Raw genomic sequence first — 21,004 nt, 5'->3', positions numbered from 1 at the left:
GTGTGTGCGTGTCAACAATGAAAATGGACACGCCATATTCTCTCCAATGTGTCACCGTTTGTGGTGGAAAAGGGTTTTGGAGTACCAACCAATGACCCCGCGCCTGGCAAATGGAGAAGATTTATAACTCATTTGCGTTGGACAATATTAAAATGTTGTTTGGGGTATTTTAAAAGCAATATAGTTTGGAGAAGATTGAAAACATATATTAAACCCATCACTCATTAACAAATACTCTAAACATTGCCCAATTTATAACTTATATTGTTTGGAGAAGATTTATTTCAGTAAACATTGTCCATTTTGCATGTACTCTAATTAATAGCGCTAAGTCAACATATGAGTGAAGTGTTTCACGGCTAAAAAGAAATTCAAAAGCAAACTAATACATGATCAACTGAATTTCTGTTCAAAGTATTAAATGCTAACATCAGTAATTTTGGAAAGCACTTACAACGCCATGATTACATGCATGCTGCTTTGGACTACATCCATTTTCAAAGGAGAGAGCATAAGAATTAATAAAAATTTATAGGAACGAATGGTCGTTTATACAAGTTAAAAGATATTTTAAGTCGAACCCAAAATATAAAATTTAGAATCTTGAAAATAAATCAAATTTAATTGAATTGCAACAAATAATGACTGATTTTGCATAGTTGTACTGCTCGTGTTCCATTATTATAATTTGCATTTTATACAAATGAAAGTTTCATTCAATATGATGGTTAATTGATTGAAAGTTGTCTTTGAATGATCAAAACATACATATAGTAACCCTCTATAAAACATTTTCAAAAAAATTTAACCACTACCCATAAAAAAAAGACACACCAAAACACTCAAAATACCCACACATCAACACCTTTTTCTTCATCAACCACACAACACATCCTTTCAAAATCTCAACTAGTATAAGTACTTTTTGACAAGTCAATGTAACCCCAAATGAACCTTAAGAAAGACTCAAGTCAACAAAAATAAACAAAGCAACACTATGTACTTGTATATAACAATAATGAGAAAAATAAGGAAAAAATATAAATACTAATGAAAGTAGCTACTTAATACCGATTTGAATTATTACTATAAACAAAACCTTATCATTAGCATTGAATTTCAATTATGAAATATCTAAAATAGTACATGAAAAGAATAGAAATTGGGTTTCTCTAACAGGTGTCTATTGGGCACTCATTAATATACCCAATATTCACCTAATCTATGATATATACACACACACACATATTAATAATTATTACTTTCCCTTATGTTTATATACTTTCCTTATTTAATCTTACTTGTCATTCTTTGTATTTATTTACTTTTCCTTATTAAGCATATATTTCTAAAAATATGACACCTGAAATATATTCTAATGGGGCCTTGTGTAGTTGTATTTTTGACTTTATTCTAGTACGTCCTTGTTTTCAAAACAGATCACAGCAAAATCCAAAGGAAGGTTTTAAAGGTCTATATTAACTTTTTTTTTTAGCATTATTGATAGACACTATTCCTACCGGTAGGCACGGATCGAGTACCCACTTTGTGCATCATTTGACTGATCCAACCAGCACCTTATAGATTAACTATTTTTTTACTCTTACCTGCTCCGCATGTTAGTGGGTAACCCGCTCAGATAGGATCAGATTAATGGGTACCCGTTCTGCCCTACTTATTATTTAATTTTTTTAAAAATAATTTATAATAATTTAATAGTTTATGTTACATATTCATATAAGATTTAATAAAGATTTTTTCTCAAAAAAATCTCCTACCAAGAAACAAATATGTGAAGAGAATACAAGAAAAAAGGAAAAAAATTAAAAGAATTCAAAATCAATAAAAATTTGGAATAAGTAGCATATTTTTGTAAATATAAAATTCATATTAATTAAACCCCTTTCTAAAAAAATATAAGATCATGACCTCTACAAATGAAACTTATTAACAAACTATAGTTTTTCATATTTGTAATGCAATTTGTTGAATGAAATTACTCAATTAGCTCTAAAAATATTATTTTATAGTATATCTATAAAAATAAAATATATATATATATATATATATATATATATATGCGAGCACATCGGGTATCTGTTTTTTAAATTATGTGACCCTACCCCGCTCCATATCTAAACTGGTACTCAATTCTCTTTTAATCCGATCAAATTATATGAATTGAATATCCTAATTTTTGGATCGAATCAAATCAAATATGACAGATTTTTAAATTAGCGAGTATTTTTGCCCACCCTTAACTGTCCCAAATAAAGAACATGAAATGTGAAAACTACCGTCATTTGTTTATTTCTTTTTTGAAATTGATATTATTTTTTTATATTTTCTAAGTTATTTTTTATTTTGTTCTTGCCAAATTAATAGTATGTTTTTGGGTAGTGCCCTAACAAAAAATTAAACTAGCAAAAAATTAAAGTGTTGTCTTTTCATATATAAATTTGTTCTTTTGATTTTTTAACTTTAGACAATATAAATATTGTATGTTTATAAATTGGACATTTTAATTTAATGTCTAAACAGTGACGGGTTTTTGTTATACGTACAAGTTAAAAAATCCGAAATACACCCGTTTCACTGTAAGTATACAGGTCAACAAGTAGTTTATGATATATATCGGGTCGATCCCACGAGGAAGACTGAACAATTACCAGTACTACTAAAGCTTCTCTATTATTTAGACTATCAATGAATTATAAGAAATGAAACCTACTGAACTTATGCAAAATAACAAATGAAAGCTCCTTAGGTTATGGTATCCCTAACTACTCATGCAAGTGCTATATTTGGATCATTGAATACTATTATCTAGGCTAGTTATGGTGTAATTTCTTTATGCATATGAATCCTACTTTCGTAGTGAATCAATTAGACTCATAACTAATCCATACCTATTCTCATGGTTATGAAATTAGCTACAAGTTCATTTCTTCAATGAAATTACATGAAATGAATCACTTAAAACCACATAGGTGCACCTTTACTCTCGTGACTGTATTCCCTATGTTTAGCACTACTTGAACTAGTGTTAAATCTCAATTTTCATTGCAGAAACAACACCTTAGATAATCACAATTAATGGTATCAGATTAATCATGATTTAAAGAGCTAAAGTGCTAAATAACTTGCTCAAAACATAGCAATCAAATAGCCAAATAATAAACACTAACAATTATAGGAAGTTCAACCAAACCCAAGGCATAAACTTTAAAGATGCATAATGAACACAAAATCCAGAACTTGCATATTAACTATACTTAAGAATCTGATACAAAAGATAAAGAGTTGGAGAAGAGATAACCCATGTAACTTGAGTTTCAACTCCTCCATCTTCATTTCCATCTTCATCCTAATCTAGCCAATATACAAGAATGGATGAACTATACTTACTCTATACTAAACTAACCTACTACTCAGAAAATATAAGAGCTACATTTCTGCACTCTCCAAGTTCTCCCGTATGTCTCTCTAGTCTCTCTCTTCAATCTTGCAAGTTTTGGCTATTTCAAGACGAAGGAAGTCAAGAAAATCAGGCCTACACCTCTCTTTTACAGCTGGTAATGTTTCTCATATGTCTAGCATTACATGTGACTTAGTGGAGATGAAATTGAGTTTTCCGCGTAAAGAGCAGCCTTCTCTGACCACAATTCAGCCAGAAATCTGGCCATAAATCCGGCCAAGTTCTGGCCGGATTGCTACAGTGACATTTTGGTGCACTTTTGTTCAATTTCCAGCTCTGCTCCAATTTTGCATCAATTTCAACTGAACTTTTGTTGATGATAAAAGCTGATTTAGTTCTTGACTAAAACATGAAACTTGTAGCCCTTTGAGCTAGCTTTCCAATGCATCAAGAATTACCTCATTTGGATTTGTGTAGGCTGAGAAATAACTGAAATACCCTTGACTGCTCAATGCCCTGTTTCAGCTTTGACCAATAGAAACTGGCTACTGTAATTTGGCTTTTTGACCTGGAAAACCTTAGAACTGGATTTCGATATTTTCACCAAAGTTGTAGGTCTATCTCTTATCTTCAAATTGGTTCAAGAATTATCTCAATCCTGTCACTGTAGCTCAAGTTATAGCTGAAATACAAAAATGTGTCAAAACTGTCAAAATGCACAAAATCCAAGTAAAAAGTGATAAAAACCTCATTTAATCACTTAAAAGCATTTTTCACCAATTATAGCCAAAATGATTCATTTTCTTCCAATAATAAAACCAAAGTGACTAAAAATAATATAAAATATCATACAATTATTACGTAAATTAGTCACTTATCAAACAGTAGTTACATATTTAAGTTAGAATTACCAAAGTTAATAATACATATTTATGTTGGAATTACCTAAAAGAATCACTAGAGTAAATGCTAGTTCTTTTTTGAATTTGATAGTATGTTTTATCTTTTATATTTGATAAGTTGCTTTCATTTTGTTATTACCAATTTGAAGGATTTCAAATATTATTTCCTTATTAGCAATAATCATTTATAAGTGTGGTATTGTGTTAGTATGTTAAGTTTAGTCAATATTTTTAGAAATGTTACTCATTCATAAATGGCTATATGATAAGTATGTAATTTCAAATTGTGCTAGTATTTTGAATGTTGTTAATATTTCGAAAATGTAACTAACTTATAACCGCATACATGGTAAGTATGTAATGCAAAAATTGAAAGTTATTTATTTAATTAAAAATAATTAAAAATATATAAGGAAAAATGATGGAGAGTTGGGAGCCTCTAAAGAGGTCTATACTAAAATTGTAAATAATTTGTGTTATTAGTTCATTATTATACAACCCTGGGAATTGTAATTAAATTTTGTATTATCAATCTAAAATTTTGCAAATGTTATTTGGATAAGTTTTATATAAATTTGAAATTGTAAGTAAGGGTCAACTAGACATAGGGAGGAATTGAAAATCGTGAAAATTTAATTTGCATACTGATAACAAACAAAAGAATTTGAAATGGTTTGATTGTACCAAATTGTGGAGCCAATATGTGTGAATTAAAATAAATGTAAAATTCTAGGAAAAAGGATTGGGATTTTGGAAATTTGTGAAGGTTTTTGATAAAAAAAAACCCTCCACCTATTACATATATATATAACTAAGACAATAAGTAAAATTCTCAATTTGTACAATAGGATTGAGTGAAAGATGTATCGTTTTTACTTTTTTACGACACTCATGCATTGATATTTATCAGTTTCCCAAACCATTCATTTAAATTTATAATATCGTATACACAAAAAATTTTTACAAATGACAATACATGCTATTTGTCATCTAAAGTTAAGGAAAACATTAAAGTAAAAAATTTAACTTGGAGAGAATTATTGATAAGTTAGTTAAACCAAACCTTTTCTGCCTAAAAGAAATGTTAAAATAAAGATAGGTGTTTTGATAATGTAATTTAACAAAAATATTTCCTACCTAAAATATAAGGATTTAAACATGTAAATTAAACAAACTATAATCATTAGATGACATTAATTGAAATTAATTAATAACTAAAATAATTCAAAATCCATGAGAAATGACACATGTTAAAATATATATGTGCTATTTGTCATTTGCAACTAAGGGAAACGTTAAAAGTAGTAAATATAGTAAATTTTACTTAAAAAAGGTTATTGATAAGTTAGTTCAACTAGGATTTTTATTTCTAAAGGAAGTGTTAAAATAAAATATTTACTTAGAGAGGCTTTTCGATAAGTTAGTTTAACAAAATATTTTTCTAACTAAAATATAGTGATTTAAACATTTGAACCAAACAAACTAATAACTATTAAATTACATTATTTGAATTGATTAAGGAGTCAAATAATTCAAAAATATATGTCATATTATTAGAAATCTTTTAGAAAACATGGACTAATAAATTTCTAGTATAATAGATTTCCACGTATTTGTCCCATTGCAATCTACACACAACTTTCAACTTTGCATTCTTCTTATGCTTTGGTCCAAGCCGTTTCCTCCTACCCATCCATTCATTCATTCATGCGCATAACTTCAACTACCACTATTCTCCGCAGGTGGCCATACCTAATGTCTCTCACACGTGCCTCGCCCACATTGTGTTCCTACGGTAGGAACGGCCAATGCGTTCCTACCATATAAAGGGATCCCACTTTCCCCAAAGGAGCTTGAAAACATTTCATAGGCATGGGCCCGGAATCCCATCACCAGTCGATCCTACTTTGAATGGATCAACAAGCCAGGCTCCATAGCCAGTTCAAACACGGCATTGTTATGTGGTATTCCCACAGCCATTTAAAATCTAAGCACTGTTGAAATTATGTGGTATTCCCAAAATGGGACATAGAAAATATATTCTAAGACGCTAATAAAAAGATCAAAAAAGGTGTTGTACTGGCAGAACAAGGATAATATTTCATATTTGTTATTTTGCTTTTTAATTAAGAATTGTTATCAAATCAATTATAGGTACATCTATAAATTGACTGTCTACAAGTTATCTGGGGCAAAAATTAAAAAAAAAATTTCTAATATCCAATGTCTTAAAAGTCAGGAGGGGCTCAATAACAAATTTATAAGGCAAAACTAAATTTATATGAAAATACCATGCGCCGGGGCAAGCCCTTGATGGTACCTATTGTTATTAGCAAGAATAAGAATGCAATTCCTGCTTTCTTGTTTGTGGGTGCAAAGTCGTGTAACCACTGCTCATTTTTCAGTCAGTTTTAATGATTCTTTAATTTTTTTTCCCCTTTCCTCGTGAAAGAGGTTTTAGACATGGTGGCCTTATTGATCTTATCTTTCCTCTTAGTTATGTAGGTCTTTGGGGGATGATTTTGGAAAGGAATATTCTACTTAGAATGTTCTTAATTCTCAGCGTAATTGTCTACAAATTAAGTTTCTTAAGAATAAAATAAGACATCTAAAGATCTACTCTTTCTAATGATTGACCTGTTGCACTAAAACATACGATACCGCTCACTGCACTTAGTATTCCCTTGTGATTGAGCAGCTTCCCCACCATGGTGTTTCTACTGCTGTTTGTCTGTACACCAGAGCAGTTAAAGATGAAGTACTCATGGCTGTTTAAGTCTATATTAGTGTGTAAAGTGAATTTCTCTCTATGTTGATTTATTTAAGTTTACACACTGTCTGATTCTAAAACTGGATTCTGATTCGAGAGCATGTGGCTATAACATTAACATTAATATATAGTATTTTTCGGAAGATTTTCTCTGTAAGGACAATGGAAGTATACTAGTTAATAAAGTGATACTTTCACTAAATCTCTAGTATGCCAATTGTTGTAGTATTTTAATAAAATACTCAAATTTTAGTTAAACGCATATGTTACAAGAGAGAAAAATTGGTAACGGCTTTTGGAGTTAGTGGCAATTGATTACATTTGATTAATTAACCTTTTTATTAGAAATTAAAGGTTTTCAATTACAATAACTTTTATTTACTATTTATCTAGTATATTATTACTATTGTAACATATGGCGTTTAACTAACTTTTATCATCTATACTAGGGGAGGAGTGCCCGGCATCGCGCGGTGGTTAAGGAAAATTTTTTATTGGATAAATAATAGTATATTCTGATAAGAAATAATTATCAAATATGATAAATTAATAATAATACATTCTAATTGCAGTACACATTTGTACACTTTGTTTTATTAATGCTTTTGCAATTTTACCATTTTCAAATGATCCCTATAGATGTTAGTTAAAAATCGTCCAAAATGCTTTTGTACACTATTAATGTTTTTGTGTTAATTGCACAATAAAAGTCACAATTCAATTAAATGTATCTATAACACTATTTCAGTAATTACACCAACACATAAACTTATATAAGTTGTACTCGATGCAAAAATGGCTGCAAAATAATTCTATATTTTAGAAATACTCAGATATCTCCATAAATCAAAACTTTAAATATACCAAAATGAGAGCATTTCTGTAAATATATCCAAACATATGTTGCCCTTAGTTGTACCAAAAGTTTTTAAAAAAATACACAACATTTCATATTCTCAAAAAGTCTCTATCCATGCGGTTGAAATTCAAACCTCCCTTTGACTACAACTCATCCCTTTCAGTTTCAGGAGTTAAGCTTTCCCTTTTTATCTTTGTCTACAACAACCAATGTTTATGGCTTATAAATGCAAATTGTAAATGATAGAGAAATGGGTTCCTACCATTGATAGACAAATCGTTGGCTCATTTCCTAAATCCGATTGCTATTCAAACGTTTCAGACAAAGCAACATCTCAAATGGTTATCTGCGGTTGAAAAGGGGAATTATTGATAGTTAAGGGATATTCCGGTAATTACACTAACATACAAGTATATATGGGTTGTACAAAATATAAAAACAGTTGCACACGAATTACACATTCCATCAATACCCAGACGGCTCATCAATGACAACTTTAAATGTATTAAAATAGGATCATTTCAGTAAACATACCCAAATATATGCTTCCTTAACTTGTACTTAAAGTTTTTAAACTAATACACAACATTTCACATTCCCAGAAAGCCCCCACCTATGCGGTTGAAATTCAATCTATTCTTTCACCAAAACTCAATCTTATATAGTATAAGGATATAAGAGTGTTGCTAGTGATAGAATTATTAGTAGCCTGCTACAACTATTACTTATGCTTTTGTCTAGTCTTTATCACCTATATATATATGTGTGTGTGAATTTTCAGCTAGAAAATGGTTCTAATATTACTACTACTTGTACTTTGAGAGTGTTAAGTAACAAGAGAAAGACACCCAATTTTCTCTACATTTCTATCTCATAACTTGGCAAGAAAAATCGGTGTTAGTGGAGTTATACTCTCTTAGTTGTGTAGAATGGTGAGAGTGACAGTAAATGTGACTAGATTGTTGTATCTTAGAGGTGACAAACAGGAGATCCTCCTGTATCGGAGTTGATTCTTCCGTAGACACTTGAATTACCTTAAAGAGAACAAGATATTCATGCCTCAACCCTTTACACTTATGCATCTTTATATTGTTATACTTAAGATTATTTTATTATTGTTGATTTTTCTATTGAACATTTATATTTTTTGTTCTAGCAGAATAATAATTTTAAAGTGATTTAGATCAAAATGGAGTTCAACTTGCAAGTTCTTATTTTCAACTCAATGACTAGAGTAGCCTACCAATGGATGAAGAAAAAAAGTTCTAAGAAGATCTCAGCAAGTAAGATAAATAAGCGGAAAAGAAAGTTCACGAGGAAAAGTTAGAAAAGGGAAGTTGTTGATTTCCATTGCTTGAATTATTTATTATATAATCTTTCTAATGAAGTTCATAACTTTTATGAAATTTCTTATCCAGTTGTCAAAATATTTGGAAGGATGTGTAGGAAAAAATATAGCATCAAAAAAGCAGATCAAGGGAGTTCAAATTGTTGAACAATTGCAATTCATTGCTGCACTAGACAAGTTGCCACCATACATTCTGGAAGAAATTTCAAAGGTGCCTTCTTAACACAAAAAAAAAAAAAAAAAGAGTTCTTATTTCTTCCAATGAGCAAACTGGTAACAATAATGATTGTACTAAGGTAAATCTAGTTGCAATGACAATATGTCTATTGGCTAGAATGGTAAGTATATATAATACACAACTGAAAAAAAAACATATAGAAGAATTAATATATTAATTAATGTAATCAACTTGTGATCGACTCGTGCCAATTTTTGAAATATGGCTTGACCAGATTGACTAGCTATCTAACTTGCAACCACTAATTTGGATAAATTTGATATGCTTATACAAAGAAGTAAATCTCTTTCAATTCATAGATTATGTGCATGCCATTGAAGGTTTTGCACACTACTTGAGGCTTGTATGATAATGTGTTATCTTTAATAAAAGATATACATGCTTGTACGTGTATCATATGCCCATTATCTGTGCTTGTGAGTTTCTTGTTTATACTAGTATATGGATACTAATCCATATTTCGATTGATAAGTGTTTATGGCCATGATGTGTGTCCTAGAGCTGTTACATCTCATATACCTCATAATTTCATGCTGTTATTGCTCATTTAATATGGCATATCAAATTCAGAATGCGAAAGGAATGGAAAGTGCTTGGAGTCACCACTGAAATTTATGATTGAGAATTTTGAGTCTATAATAAACGTCATATAAGTGCCCATTTTTCACAAGTTGTAAATTTTGCATTCTTATGAAATGCACTATCATATAGATGCATATGGATTTAAGTGCTCAATGGGATTTAATTTACGATATTCTGATTTGGTATTACTTGAAACAACTTTGGTGAGATCTTTTTTTTTGTTTTTTTTTTTTTTTAACATCACAACCTTCTACGTCGCTTACAGGGCAATGCCCATGTTTTTCACACCAAATCCCTAGTTCCCTTTATTCTTCTAATGGAAGGTACTCCTAATCTGTTCAGCCTAATTTCCCCCCTGGCCAGCATCGGAATCGTGTACCAACTGTCATAAATCCTAACCTCTTCTAGCGGGTGAGAAACCCCCTCATTGGACAAGATGTCAGCAACCTTGTTCGATTCCCTATAACAGTGCATGAAAATAGGACGTTCCCCCGCCAGGCTCAATATTTGCTCCACCTCCCTCTTAATGTGCCAGGGGCAATGTAGCCGCCCTTGTAATATCCCAATCAACAGTAATGAATCAGCTTGTATAGCCAGACGTTCAACTCCCTTCGCACGACATAATCGGATGCCAACCAAGGCAGCCAATGCCTCTGCTCGTAGACTCGTGCCCTCTCCAAGGAACGCCGAGAACGCAAACACAGCATGCCCATTCGAATCCCTGACCACCCCCCCTCCTCCACACACACCCGGATTCCCCTTAGAGCATCCATCGGTATTGAGTGTCAGCACCCCTTGGCCTCCCCCCTTCCATCGGACAACTCTGATATTGTAAACATAGGATGGGTAAGAGATCTTCTCATAAAATTGGGGGAAAGTCAGCATACCCAACTCCTTCTGAAACCGAATCTCAAACGCAGCTTTGGCATCCTGAGCGATCATATTACAAATACCTTGGCCTTGCGGCTGGATACCATCAAAGACCGCTCTATTCCTGGCCTTCCAAATATTCCAGCAAATGAGACTAGGGAGCACATCCAACACAAACCTCTGCTGCCGAGACAACGCCGGGGAAAGCCACCACGTAATCAAACGTGCATGTACTTCGGAGCCCTGGACGACTACACCGCACATGTTTTGGAAGTAACTCCAGACCTGGGAGGCCAGTTGTCCCGTGGAAAATACATGCTCAAGTTCCTCTCCTGTGGCAGGCACACAGCAGAAACATTTGGACGGTAACTGAAACCCCATCCGTCCCAGAATGTCATCTAGGGGCAATCTTCTCAGTAGCATTCGGTGCATGAAAAAGGAGATTTTCAATGGAATGCTAGATTGCCAGATTCGGGAGAAAGCCATTGAGTTATTCCGAACCTGGCGGACCTCTTGGTAGGCCGATGCTAAAGAAAATTTCCCTGACGTCGTAGGCATCCAGACAGCTTCGTCAGGGAACCCCCTGCGAGGCACCGGGAGCCGTACCACATTAGCAACACACTCCGGCGGTAATATTTGTGTCAGCCGATAGATATTCCAGCTCCCATTGCACACCAATTCCGCAAAGGACACATGCGGCGTATCTGCCACTCTAAGGAAAAGTGCCCCACTCCCCAACCAGTTATCGTACCAGAAACTGCACTTCCCCTCATTCACCAGCCATAATATAGATAATTCTACATGCCGGCTCACACTTACCATACGGCGCCACGTTGCCGACACAGACGGAGCGATGGTTGCTTGACAGGGGTGGATCCCATTACAATACTTTGCCCGCATGAACTGAGACCACAAAGATGATCCTGTGCGCAAACACCACCATAACTTACACGAGAATGCGTTGTACACCTCCCTCACTTGCCGAAACCCCACCCCCCTCTTCCACCGGATAACATAGATTGGACCACCGGATCCAGTGGTGCTTCACTTGCTCGTGCGATGAGCCCCATAAGAAATTGGAACACAGCTTCTCAATGCTTTTAAATATTACACCAGGGACCACTGCAGCAGATAAGAGATGAATGGGCATGGATGTTAGGACGTGCTTGATCAACACCAGCCTCCCTCCTGGGGATAATAGTTTCGACTTCCATGATATAATTCGTGCGGCAATCTTATGACACATCTCCCCATAATAGGCCGATTTGCACCTTCCCAGATATAGAGGGAAACCTAGATATCGAACGGGGAACTGCTGGCGGGAGAATCCCGTTATCCGCTCTATTACCCTCCGGCGCGATGGTGACATAGATGGGTGAACTAAATAACTACACTTCTGGACATTCACCAGCTGGCCAGAAGCTTGCTGGTACTGCTCTAAAATCTGCATGACTTTCTTCAAGGATGTAGCCGAGCCATTCGCAAAGACCAGAACATCGTCGGCAAACGCCAGGTGTGTCACAGGGGGACATCCCCTGGGTACTGTGTAACCCAAAAAGCCAGATTGAGCTGCGAGACTGTTCAGCCCCCTTGACAATATCTCCGCTCCAATAACGAATAAAGTCGGAGACAAAGGGTCTCCCTGACGGATACCTCTACTAGATTTAAAAAACCCATGTGATGCCTCATTAATAATCACTGAAAACTACACGTTTGAGACCAACCTCCAGACCATGTCAATGAATCGTTCCCCAAACCCAAATTTGCGCAAGACACCGACAGTGAAACCCCACGAGACTCTGTCATACGTTTTAGCCATATCTAACTTGAAAATTACATTTCCCCCTCTAGCCCGGTGTCTAAATCCCGACATCAATTCCTGGGCCAGTAGATAGTTCTCAGTTATATTCCTACCCTTGACAAAACCCGTCTGTTGCGGTGACACCAGTTTTGGCAATATCCCCGCAAGCCTATCCGCCAAAATTCTAGATAACACTTTATTAATAAAATTGCAAAGGCTAATAGGCCGATATTTCGAAAAGTCCTGAGGATTTGATACCTTCGGGATTAGAACAATAGATGTAGAAGTAATAAATCTAGGCAGCTCCGCCCCACAGAAAAAACTCAGCACTGCTTGATAGACATCATGTGCAATAACCTCCCATGCAAAAGTGAAAAACTTACCTGTAAAGCCGTCTGGGCCTGCCGAACTGTCCCCATCCATAGCAAAGATCACTCTTTTCACCTCCTCAAGGGACGGACATGTTTCAAGTGTCTCATTATCATCCCCCGTGACAATACGCGGAATCAGGTGCAATAAGTCCCCTGACGCCCCTCCTGGCTCCGAGAACAGCTCCGAAAAATACCGGACTGCCATGGAGGCAATCCCCTCATCGTCCTCAACCCATGCTCCACTCTCATTCTGCATCCTATGAATCGCCCCTTGCACCCTTCGTTGCTGTACGGTAGCATGAAAATACTTAGAGTTCCTATCCCCGTGCCGGAGCCATTTGACGCGAGTCTTTTGACTCCAAAATCGCTCTTCGTTGGACAACGCCAGCCGCAATTTTGCTTGAGCCTTTTGCAGCTCAACTTGAGCGTCCCCCGATTCATCCTCCTCCACTCGATTTTCCGCTGCTAACAAGTCCGATTCTGCCCTTTGAACAGCAATAAAAATATTTCCAAAAGCCTCCTTATTCCACTCCTGTATCACCCGTCGGGCCTTTACTAATTTGGAACATAACTTCCGTAGGGGGGAACCCGTACACTCTAACTGCCATGCATTTCGAATAACCTCCAGCAGATCCTTTCTGTCTGTCCAGAGATTCAAAAAGCGGAACGGCCTAGGCTTATTATCCATGCGTGATGCCAAACCAATCCTCAGCGAGGCATGATCTGACGGATGTCTAGCCAGATGGGCTACTGACACAGATGAAACGGCATCTGAGAAAGCTCCATTAATTAGTAGCCTGTCTAGACGCTTCCAAATTCGTTCGCGGCCTCTCCGATTATTACACCACGTGTAGCTGGATCCAGAGAATCCCGCGTCAAAGACCTCCGCCTCCTCCATGAATGACAGTAGCTCCATACCCTCTGCTCTAGCAAATGGTCTCCCCCCTCGCTTCTCGTGAGGGTCTATGATCACATTAAAATCCCCACAGACACACCACGGAAGTGAGGTGGGTTTGTCAGTCAACAGGTCTTGCCATAAAATTCGCCGCTCCTCCATCGTGCACCGGGCATGCACAAACGAGAAGCACAGCGACCTTGGTAGCCACGGGTGATGCACCAGTAACGTAATGTGCTGTGAAGAATTACCTATTATAGTACATGTAATCGGAGCACTAAACAGCACCCATATGTCTGCAGACAAGTTAACCACTACAGAATCAAATGGTAACCGCAGTTTAATAGAATCTATTTGGGATATTGCTAGCTTCGGTTCACAAATAGCAACAAATTTCAAGTTATGCAAACGAACTAGCTTAATCAGACGACGCAGGTTGGGGGGTTTGGAGACCTCTCTAATATTCCAAAATATCCCACTAATCATGGGATAAAAGTTGGAAAGAGTTTTGAGATAATGTTACCGATGACCGCAGTTGCCTATCTGATGGGAATTGAGCCCGAGCGCCTTTTTTCCTTGTTCGCCTATCCCGTTGGTCCAGTACGTCGGCTTGATCGATGTTGAGCTCCACCATTATGGCGGATACCGGATGTGCAGCGCCGATTAAGTCCTCCTCCTCAGCTGCACTTAAAGACCCTTGTTCAGCTAGCACCATAGCCCCATCCCCTATATCTTGCTCCTGCCATTGCGGCTCACGTGGGATATCATCACAGGCAGTACCCGCAACTACCTTTGGAGCAGAGTTGCTGCTAGTGCCGCTGGTGTCCACCGCCCTCTTCTCTCCAAGTTCCGCTGCCTGCTCTCTTCCCCCATTTGGAGCCAACTCCACCACTGCCAAATTAGCAGCTGCAACATCCACCGTCCCCATTGTTGCTCGATCCTCACTTGCTCCAGTTGCGGCAGCAGAGTCTGTCAACCCAGATGCTGGAGCGGTGACTGATGCCCCAGGTGCGGCAACAGCCTCTGCTGCCTTTTGAACTCCTAACGTCTGCCCACAGTTAGGATCATCATCTGCCATCGCTGTCTGCATTGTTGCAGCAAAAATATCTGCTGCACGTTGGGTCCCCAACACCTGCCCACCGTCTCTTGCATCAGCAACCATCACTTGCTGCCGCACCTCCGCACCCAGACATTGCGCAGCATTGTCCCGGGCAGATATGGCACCAGCTCCTGCGTCCCGTACGTCAACTGCCAATGCTGCTTGCTGTCTCTCCACTTGCGTATTCTGCTCCACAGCAATTGCTGCCCTTGTTTTTCCTTCCAACGCCGTTCCCTGCTCCACCTGTTTATACTCTCGTGCATTCCTTTGTGTCATCGTACCCAGGTCCTCCGCAGGTTTTTTGTATTCGTCCACCGCATGCCCCAGCCGCCAGCAGGTGGAACAATATTTTGGCAGATCATCCACCGCAACCTTCTGTCAGAAGCCTTGTTCCCCTGCCACAGCTACCCACACCCGTGAACATATCGGTTTCAGCAGATCAACCTCTACACAAGCTCTAGCTACACTTGGCCTTGTTCCTGATGCCGTGGCTGAGTCCACAAAAAGAGGTGTTCCAAGCTGCCATAGCCCTCGTGTCCAGATGCGGTTGAAGTCTGCTTCTGCTGCACACTTGAGGAGGACGTGACGGTAGTCCAGTAGTCCCACAGAAACCTGGTCTCTGAGATTTAGTGACATGAAGAATTTTCTGATGTCTTCCAATGGTGGTCTGCCATGGGAGAACTTACCCACCAAAGCCAGGCGGTATGGTGCTGCCAATCTGTCCGCCTCTTCCCTGGAGAAAACCACAGCCGCTTCACCCTTGTATGTGGTGTTTTGCCGAATCTGAATTGGAGATGTATCTGGTTGTGTGAATAGTTGGGAGAAAGATTTCTTCTTTGTTGGTGAAGCCCCCTCTTCCGGGGGCTGAAGAACAGCCATGGGCGGCTACCCTAGCAAGGCAGCCGAGAGAGATGCAGTTTTGTCCGAAAAAATAGCGATTAGCGTTTTTTTTCTACTTTTAACTTTGGTGAGATCCTTATACCTCCAACTATATAATTTATAGTTATAATAATTGGACTTTTGTACCATCTATATTGAAGTAAATAAATGTACGCTACAAGAGATTTGCACTATGTGTTTAGTTGCATACAGTTAAAGTACTACAAATAGTGGAGGTATTTTCTTTGCTAAAAATGAATGCAAAGAATTAGAGTCATTACTTGAAGGTACACAATCAAATGATATGAATTTTTATTGTGCACAAAAAAAAAAGTGAATTTTCATGTGATACCATGTTGTTTTTCAACTTGTGAATATGAATTTTAAAGTTACAATTATTTATGACATTAAATGAAATTGAGTATCATGTTTTCGATTTTTTTAATCCTTTCTTTGAGTCTTCTTTGAGTTTGTTCAAATGGATACACACTCAAAAGTGTAAACATAATGTGAATGCACTTGAGTTATTTATGTGATATTCTTGGAAAAAGGAAAACCCATGGAGAATTGTGAGAATGGTTCCTAGTAGGTAAATAGACTACGGACCATATACATGAAACAAAGAATTATTGGGCAAGAAAATAGTAGTTCCTAATAGTAAACTAATGGTCATCCATGTTGATGATTTCTGGTGAGATTATTGGCTACTAGGATTGACAAAAATTGAAAAAATTGAGTCTTCACTTGAAGTGAATATAATTTCTTGTATGGCAATTATGTGAGAAATATTCTCATGAAATATTCGTATAAAATCATTGTGTTATTGTGATATCCGGTGAAATAATTTGACTCAAATGCTAATGAGATCATATCTTTGTGACAGGTGTCGCGCCTGTGCAATAATAAATTGCTACTCTAAAAGATGTAAACAAGTACAATAGCAAGTAGGGTTGTCTCCGCAGAGATTGGGAGGAAACTTGTTTCTTTTCAAACAGAGTCAATTAAGGGGGGTTTTGGGATATTTAAAATTAGAATAAAGCACTTAATGAAAATAAAACTAATTAAACAAGAGTAAATTAAATTAAACCAAGGATTAACAAGCTCTAACCCAGGAATTAACTTCGGGAGTAATTCATACAACTGATCATCAATGTACGAATTATCTCAATTATTCACTAATAAACAGGTTATAGTTGTCATCGCGATAAACAACCAACTTTTTCTTAATAGCTCAATATTTAATGTACACCTATTAACTACTTCTCTAACTAAGAAACAAACATAGTACGCCCGTAGAATTTAATTTCTTGCTTGCATTAAAAACTAGAAAAGTCATGTTCTAATCAATAAACACACTATCAAAATTTATTTAAATTATATCGTACATCTCCCTAACGTGGCCCCAATCACGTTAGTCATCACTTATTTGGGACAATTAAACAATTACGGATTCAACTATCCTAATTGACAATAGATTATCAAGTTGAATTAAATATCGGGTCCTGATATTCAAATAACAAAATAATCATAAGAAATTAAGCCAAAAGATATACGAATACTAACGAATAATAGCAATTGATAAAAACAATTAGATTTCACAGATGTAGATGAACCAAATCCGTGTTACTTCCCAGCTAGAAAAGGATTTAGCCACGCATCATCGAGGGAAATCCACAAAACTCCATTGATAACAGTTGCATATGGTCTTTTACCTAAAACTAACGAAAGATAAGAAGAATAATGAAACGAGTGACAGCTGTGTCTGATACTTCAAACAGTCCTCCCGAAATTATTGCTAGCCAACTCCTAATCAAACGGGAATCCGGCTTTCCTAATTTCTCTTGTTTCCTACTTAATATCAAATACTAATAATAAGATATATTCCCCAAAATAGAAAAAGTAAACTACTAAAGATAATATTCCAAGTTTTCTAATTCAATATTAGGACTAATAATGAAAACTAAAGTCTTCAAAATCTTTCTTCAAAAACTGTCTTGAATTCGACTTGGACTTGGAAACCAGCCCCGAACGTGTCACCATCAAAATAACTCTTAGAATGCTGAAAAATTGCTCCTTTTATTCACGTCTCACATAATTCCATACAATTAGCACAATTAATGAAATATAAGTAAAATCTAGTAATTAAAATAATATTTGGCTAAAATCAAGGGAAAATAATTATAAATTGAATAACAATTTTGCCAAACGGGATCCTCTGTCCATTATATCTGTCCATTTTTCTTGTCCAATGTAAAACTATGTAATTTCACTTATTAATATTGTTGATGTGACACATAACATCAAATGCATATTTAAGCGGTGTTTGGTAAATGGGTTTCAAATTCAATAATATCCTAATTGTACCCATAGTCTTCTACTTTGAAATTTCGTGCTGCATGATTCAGATGAGATTAGACAAGCATTTGAGGATGAGATTCTTGAATTTGTCAGAGTTGCAGTTACGTGCAATCATATTGATTCATAAAGTAGGCCGTCCATGCTAAAATTAAATTTGAAACTCATTTACCAAACATCCCCTAAATATGCATTCAATGTTATGTGTCACATCAGCAGTATTAGTAAGTGGAACTACGTAGTTTTGCATTAGAGAGGAAAAATGGACAGATATAATGGATAGAGGATCCCATCTGCAATTTTGCATCTTATCAATTCCCCACCAAACCTAGATCATGCTTGTCCTCAAGTATGAGAAATAACAAATCAAGCAAACAAATTCAAACAATGGCTATTTATCAAATTACTCATTGTCAAGATACAATTAAAACACATGTCAACCATTAGTGGCTAAATCCCAAGAAATATCCCTCTGGTTAACTTCTAAACTGAAAGACTCTTCCAATTCTTGGCTAACTAATCTAAGGATGTAAAATAATCAACCAACATTTGTCAGCAAACGATTCGACTATTAAGTAAAATCTCAACATTAAACCCATGGATTGGCAGGCTAACATAATCAACTGCATACTCGCACATTTTTTATTTTTTTCTCTTTTTTTCTTTTTAGGAGAGAAAGCTTAGTCCTTGGCCATTCAAATCTTTTGACGTGAACTTCAATATCTATTAAATGAAGGAACCCAGTTACTCAGCTGTCATCGCGTAATGACTACATGCTCATAGCTATCACCATTTTTTGACGTGAAAGTTGACACTTTTGGTGAAAACCCCAGTTACTAGGCAATGATAACCAGCGGAGTATAACCAAATATGATTCACAGATTAGCAACAAAATAAAATTAAAGATCACAAACATGATTTATCTCCTGAACATGGAGAATTAAGATCAATAGTTGAATCAATTTACATGAAAAATGGCAGACAAATATTTACAATATCTAGAAAAATTAATCAAAAATTGTAAAAGTAAAAAAATCTCAAAAATTTACCATAGAGATACGCTTAGACTTATCTATGTCATACTTGATACATTAATACATAAAACCTTATCATAGAAAAATTTGAAATATCTAGCCATTATTAATCAAGAATAACCACAAAAATATTCAAGAAATGGAAAAATTTGGATAAAATTCAATAAAGTCGAACAAAAAATCCAACAAAAATATCTACACTTGTACTTTTTCAATATATTATCAAATACTACCCCCCTCCACACCTAAATCTTACATTGTCCCCTATGTAAGAAATAAAATAAAATAAAAGCAGAGGAAGGGAGCAACGAAACTTCCCTGATTATCAAGGGGGGGCTGTGGCACGTTATAGATAAGAGGCAAAAGACGTGAAACTCGATGCTGGCCAACCGACCATCCATTTGATGGACTTGCCCATATAGGTAAGAAATCCCATTTAATGGTACACCAATTCAGCCGACAATTTTATGGGCTATGATTGCGAACAGTGAAGCAAATTGGAGGGGGTATGAAATTGATCCAGTAGCAATGGAAACCTTCCTTGGGGCGCAACAGTCGATGGTGAAGAAAGACAGACGGCTGTGGCAAAGAAAATGGAAAGGAAAGAAAGGTAGAAAGAAAGAAGAAAGGAAAAAAGAAAGAGAGAAAGAAAGGAAAGAGAAAAGGAAAAAGAAAAGGAAAGAAAGAATGAATGAAGAAGAGAAAAAAAAATCTTTTTTGTCTTTTTTTTTAACTTCCCCTTTGTTGGAATAAGATGTGGGCACGTCTTGTTGGTTGAAACTCTTCTGATGATGAAGTTGACTAATTACAAGTTACAACGTGCGCTCTAGGCACAGGCGCGTCATGTTGCCTTATCGGCCTTCAAAGTTGAAACATGAGCTCTCCATGCAAGTAGGCATGGGTACGGCATGTTGGTGTAAATGCTTCTTATGGTGGAGCAGATTATTAGCACATTACCACGTGCCCTCAAGGCGCGGGCACGTCCTATCGGGAGGAAGTTTTCTGACCTTTGAAACATCAAAAACGAAAATTAAACACGCCAAATATGAAAAATCCAAGATAAATATAATGAAACTAATAATAAAAAGAAACTAAAAATTGAATTGGGTTGCCTCTCAATAAGCGTCTTTTTTTAATGTCTTTGGCTAGACATTATTATGCTTGTTCATGGAGGATAAAATTTTGTAACTCGTTTCAATGCTTCATCTTTTATGTAATCTTGGTAACCTTCGTAAATAGAGTAATCTTTGAATACACGAACTACAGTTTTCCATGGACTAGTAGATGGCGCAAAACAAACAAGTAATGATTAAGTAATGATCTTAATTTTTCACTAACTTCTTCATCATGACCACTTACTGGTTCAAAATATTTAACCATAGCAACTCCTAATTTATTCTTGTCATGAAACTCAAAATCTTCCGATATACCAAAATCAATTTCACTAACAGAAATTATAGAATAAGAGTTAAGAGAATGTTGGTTAAGGAATACAGGGGATGTCACCATATTTGGAGATTGTTCACTGGATTCATTCACTTGAATGATTTGATGTCGGGATCTCATTTTTTGCACTTCAACTC

At 36.1% G+C, this 21,004-nt stretch overlaps 1 protein-coding gene across 1 annotated transcript; it reads right to left on the bottom strand.

Moving 5' to 3' along the window:
* Positions 1 to 10,399: 10,399 nt before the first annotated feature.
* Positions 10,400 to 15,429, bottom strand: LOC113716066 (uncharacterized). The gene is made up of 4 exons (XM_072070103.1): positions 14,578 to 15,429; positions 12,825 to 14,423; positions 11,966 to 12,692; positions 10,400 to 11,910 (listed from the first exon to the last, which is right to left on the bottom strand). Exons 1-4 carry the CDS (start codon positions 15,427 to 15,429, stop codon positions 10,400 to 10,402), a joined length of 4,689 nt encoding a protein of 1,562 aa, XP_071926204.1.
* Between the last annotated feature and the right edge of the window lie 5,575 nt (positions 15,430 to 21,004).

This window comes from Coffea arabica, chromosome 11c (genome assembly GCF_036785885.1).
Source record: "Coffea arabica cultivar ET-39 chromosome 11c, Coffea Arabica ET-39 HiFi, whole genome shotgun sequence".
NCBI lineage: Eukaryota > Viridiplantae > Streptophyta > Magnoliopsida > Gentianales > Rubiaceae > Coffea > Coffea arabica.
This window is presented reverse-complemented; position numbering and strand designations above follow the sequence as displayed.

Bases quoted from the DNA above. Each gene is read 5' to 3' on its own strand.
- LOC113716066 (XM_072070103.1), bottom strand. From the start codon at position 15,429: ATGACACAAAGGAATGCACGAGAGTATAAACAGGTGGAGCAGGGAACG. The intron at 12,693-12,824 runs GTAATTTTCAAG...TCAAACGTGTAG, and splicing joins ACCGGGCTAGAGGGGGAAAT to TTTTCAGTGATTATTAATGA. The intron at 11,911-11,965 runs GTGAGGGAGGTG...GTTTGCGCACAG, and splicing joins GGGGGGTGGGGTTTCGGCAA to GATCATCTTTGTGGTCTCAG.